The 4,553-nt window shown below is 32.3% G+C and overlaps 2 protein-coding genes across 2 annotated transcripts in view; both read left to right on the top strand.

Annotated features, from left to right (window-relative positions):
* Positions 1–362, top strand: part of LOC108574542 — a 6,949-nt gene extending 6,587 nt beyond the window's left edge. The window contains exon 10 of the mRNA XM_017937151.1: positions 13–362. Within this exon, the coding sequence (XP_017792640.1) occupies positions 13–362 (350 nt within the window). The remainder of the gene's footprint in view (positions 1–12) is intronic.
* A 1,477-nt stretch (positions 363–1,839) lies between these two features.
* LOC108574566 overlaps positions 1,840–4,553 on the top strand; it is a 22,252-nt gene continuing 19,538 nt past the window's right edge. Inside the window, exons 1-4 of the mRNA XM_017937176.1 lie at positions 1,840–1,927; positions 2,496–2,766; positions 3,895–4,058; positions 4,361–4,502. Coding sequence (XP_017792665.1) covers positions 1,847–1,927; positions 2,496–2,766; positions 3,895–4,058; positions 4,361–4,502 — 658 coding nt within the window. The 5' untranslated portion in view covers positions 1,840–1,846. The remainder of the gene's footprint in view (positions 1,928–2,495; positions 2,767–3,894; positions 4,059–4,360; positions 4,503–4,553) is intronic.

The following is a 4,553-nucleotide window of genomic DNA, read 5'->3' as shown; positions in this document are numbered from 1 at the left end:
TTTCTTTTCCAGTTCTAGCACACGTTCAAGATTTCGGAGTTATTCTGGCGGTTGCAGTTCTAATCGGTGCTGGAAAAGCTTTGCGGACAATTTTTATGGCTCTCGTCATCCCGACTCACGTTCCCTTATCAAGATTACCAGGTGCGACCGGTATTCAACTTCTAACTAGCGGCATTATTTCATTAACGTTAGGACCAGTTGTCGGTTGGATTCGAGATATAACTGCAAATTACGCAATTATGCTACACTGCTTGAATATTTTCACGTACTTAACCGTAATTTCGTGGTCGCTCGAAATCTGTTTTACCAAACGAGAAGCGAAGAAGATAGCAGAAGAGGAATCGAACAAATTGAAAGCTTAAATCTTTACACGATTTTTCTAATAAAATTAACAAATAAATAAATAAGAATTTTATATTTGTCTGGAATAAAAATTTTCTTTATAACAGTGTTTCTTTTTTTTTTACTTCTATTAAGTATACACATTTAAGTATTAAAAAATATGAATATTAAAAAATATTATGGACACGATCTATCTACTGATTATTTTTTTACCATTTTATTGAAAAGCAATCATCATGTGAAATGATCATGATACAAGTACTTACGTGTTATCTTCGCGTTAGAATTTTAGTTAACATTGAAGCTATCCTAATCTTATTATCTGAACCGGATCGTTGCGTAATTGAACCATTACTTGCGTTATTTATACAAATTCATCTATCACCAACGATAAATTATATTGTAACAATAATATTTATCCGTAAATATGGAGTTAATAAAAATTTATTTTCCTCATTTTCTTATTCATCAATCTCTCAAATTCTTCCTATTAATCAATCACAATTTGCAATAAATAAATTTGCAAATATGCCATGCAAAAAGTAGCAAATAAGTTACGCAAAATAAACATGACAATAATTAAAAAAAATATATTAAGACTTTCTACGTTTCAATTAACAATGCACTTTTCACATGTTAATTATTAACAAAAATTTCTTATTTTCTATTTCAAGGTAAAAAGTTTTATTATCAGGATTAAATTCTTTTTTACATTTTTCCTTCCAAATCTGATAATACGAATTGACACTATATAATTACAGCGCCCTATAATACCTACACTTGTGCAATTTGGAACAAAGTTGCAAGCTCTGAATAACAACAGTTTCGTTATAATTATCACAACTTCTTTTATAATACGAGATAGTGATAAGACATCGTAAAAGACAAAGGTGCAGATTAGATTAAGCATCACGTAGCTTTACGTTTAGGAAATGTAATGATTATTCAGTTTACGTGGGTACTTCGTAACACATCAAATTAACACATCGGTCGAAACACACGATTCTCTATTATTTATTAAAACATAAACATTTATTAAAACATAACATAAACATTTACAACGAGTATCGTAATTTACGATTTATAAATTCTGTGTTGAAAATTAATGACAATGTGATAATTGAAGATCAAGAAAAATTAAGCAAGTTGATATTCTAACAGCGTCGCATGCTGATTCTCTTAAGTATCTCCATTATTTCAATTAACAAGTGAAAGCATTATTCGCAAAAATTGCGCGGTTGCAAGAAAAAGAGGCGATCAGGGGATCACTTCTGTTCTTTTTAAGTGGAACGTCCCATCTTTTACAGTGAAATTTGATGTAATAGTGAAAAATAGTGAGAAACAGGTTATTTATACAATTGTTGAAAGAAATTACTGGACAGTAATATTATTTTTCATTTAAGATTGAAAAAATAAAAATAGCGTAATTTCGAAGAAATTATCATAATATTATATTGTGGTGTGATGTGATAAATATTTGTATTGATACAACTAAAAGGGAAACATGAGTACGCAAGAAAGTACTAAGGTGCCTCCTGATGGAAAATGGGGTTGGATGATTGTCCTGGCGTATGCAATAAACGGGGTATGTGAAATGGCAGACAGAAAATTGTTATACGTCGTTCAAAATGAGAGTAACCTCGCTCTCGGACCGATTCTCGTCCGTTCTGCGCATAGACAGAGGGCGTAGCAGAAGGTAAGACGAAGAAAAACGTAGGTGGTTAAGTGGGGGTTTGGACGTTCTAGTGGTTCGAGCCCTGCCTTAGGCACGTCCCACGCGCGAAGCGAGGTTACTCTCATTTTGAACAGAGTATATCAAGTACTTATGCTTATTAATCGTTATTAAAAAAAACATTTTTCTCATTATTTATGTGTATCTAGGTATGATAATTTCATATCGCGTTTCATTCATCTTCTTCGCGTGGAAAATTGTTTATTAGATTACTATGCGTATTATCTATCTCGCGGAAACTGATATTGTAAATTCTAAACGTTTTTGAATGGACTTCATATCGAACTGATAGCATAACGATATCATATGTATAATTTTTGTTTTCGTTAGCTTAATTGATTAGTTTATAATTGCCTGTGTAATTCCTTTCGTAAGTAGGAATGACTTAAGGATAATTAACGGAACTAAATATTGTTCTCAGGTGTCCACACTTTCGGTTTTGCAAGGATTTGTGTTAGTATTTAAAGACACTTTCCCGCTTTTTGGGTTCAATGCCACACAGGGAGCAATTATTATAAATACAAATTTGGCTTTTGGTATGATACTTGGATTGATAAACGGTCCGTTGTTACGATGTTTTGGATACAGAAAAATGGCTATGATCGGTAGCCTGATGTATAGCATCGGAGTAACTGCGACAGCGTTCGTTACATCTTTTACGCTTATAATGCTTTTCTACGGTATATTTGCCTGTAAGTAAAATTCTATCGTGTTTTAATACGTAGAAGTAAGATTCGGTGTGTGTTTGTTGGAAATACAGTCGAACCTTGATAACTCGAAAACCTCTGTAAGACTATAATTTTGTTCGTTCCTTTTCGCTCCGTTGTGAAAATCTCTATAAGACGAAACGAAACTTATATACTTTAACTCGAATTATTCGCCGCATGTCCAGATGCATTATTTTACCTCTCTAATTCGAGTTTAGAATAGCCAAACCTCTACAAGTCGAAGTTCACCTCTGTAAATCATAAATATAATAAATAATTCACGTTCAAAAATTGAATTTTTCTTTCTTCAAGCCGTTACAATTGGAAAATTATTATCCTTCGTACAAAGTTTCTCTACATCGATTTTTCGTTTATTAAATCTTTTTTACTGAAAAATTTCGACAAGTCCAAATCTCTAGAACTCGAAGATTTTAGCTCTTCCCTTGAGGTTCGAGTTACCGAGGTTCGACTGTATTAATTTCGTTTCGCGATGGTGCTTCTGGGGGGAAGTCCCGCGCTGTCCTTCGCGGTCCTCGTACTAGATGGCGCTCTCGTCGTCCTAGGAAGAATGTTCCCATTCCTACAGCGACGAAATGTCAGGTTGCTTGTTTTCCCTAAACTTTCTCATGTCTTCTTCCAAACAATCACTCCTATGATACTCGGTAGAATACGTGATTTCGAGTTACTATTAAATAGCTAAGACCACACGCATCCCCCTGCCATAAATCGTACGAAAGCATAATAACGTCGGGTTAATTGCTTTCGAGGACCTTTACAAATATGTTATTTAAAATTTTATTTGTATATTGTATAATTTTTATGATTTTCTAGCTTATATATTATCTTTCATGTTACTATACTCTATGGCTCATATATTTTTAAGTTCCAAAATTGTCTATATTTTTTTGACAAAATTAATTTCAACTACTGTATGCGAAGTTATCGTATGAATTCTATTCAATCGGAAGTATATTATGTTAATGAAATTAATTTATATGTATATTGAAATTTTAGAGATTAAAATTTTTCGAAATTTTCAAACGTTTCCAAGTTTTTATGTCGCATAATATAGTTACATTTGTATCAATTACAAAATGGTACTTTTCTATACAGCATTGGGTACCTGCATAACAACGTCTGCCTTTTCATACGCATTGAATTCCTATTTCACGTCGAAAAGGAGTCGTGCAATGTCCTTAGCGGTAACACTTATTGGATTGGGCCCTATAATTGTACCTCAAGTGACGACGTTCCTAATTTCATATTACGGATTTCAGGTACTCTTCCTTTACGTACTGTATATCATTGAAAGAAATTATATTAAGTAATGATACAAATTGAAAATGATTACTATTTCACTGTTGTTTATATTGTTTCATTGTCATAGAAAATATTATTAATAATGAACCCTTTGCTGTGATCAGAGATTGTTGTTAGTACAACAATTTATTACAATTTATTAAGTAATTCAATTAGAAGTATCCTGTTTAAGAAAGTCGTTAATTTTTGCAGAAGAAATATATCACAAATTAAATTGAATACTCTTATTTCTTTGCATTTCTACATTTTATGTTGTCAGGGTACAATACTATTATATGGGGCTTTCAGTTTACATTCATTAGTGGGCAGTATGTTACTGCATCCACTTAAATGGCACACTAAAGATGCAATAGAAACAAAAGTTGGAAACGAAGAATCGTTGAAAAATGAAAAAGGTAAGAATTTTAATTTCGTTAGAAATTGTATGAAAAATATTTTTTCTGCGGAAAGTA

Source organism: Habropoda laboriosa, unplaced genomic scaffold (genome assembly GCF_001263275.1).
Source record: "Habropoda laboriosa isolate 0110345459 unplaced genomic scaffold, ASM126327v1 scaffold175, whole genome shotgun sequence".
Taxonomy (NCBI): Eukaryota; Metazoa; Arthropoda; class Insecta; order Hymenoptera; family Apidae; genus Habropoda; species Habropoda laboriosa.
The sequence above is the reverse complement of the archived record's forward strand: the minus strand, read 5'-3'. Positions and strand labels throughout refer to the sequence as shown.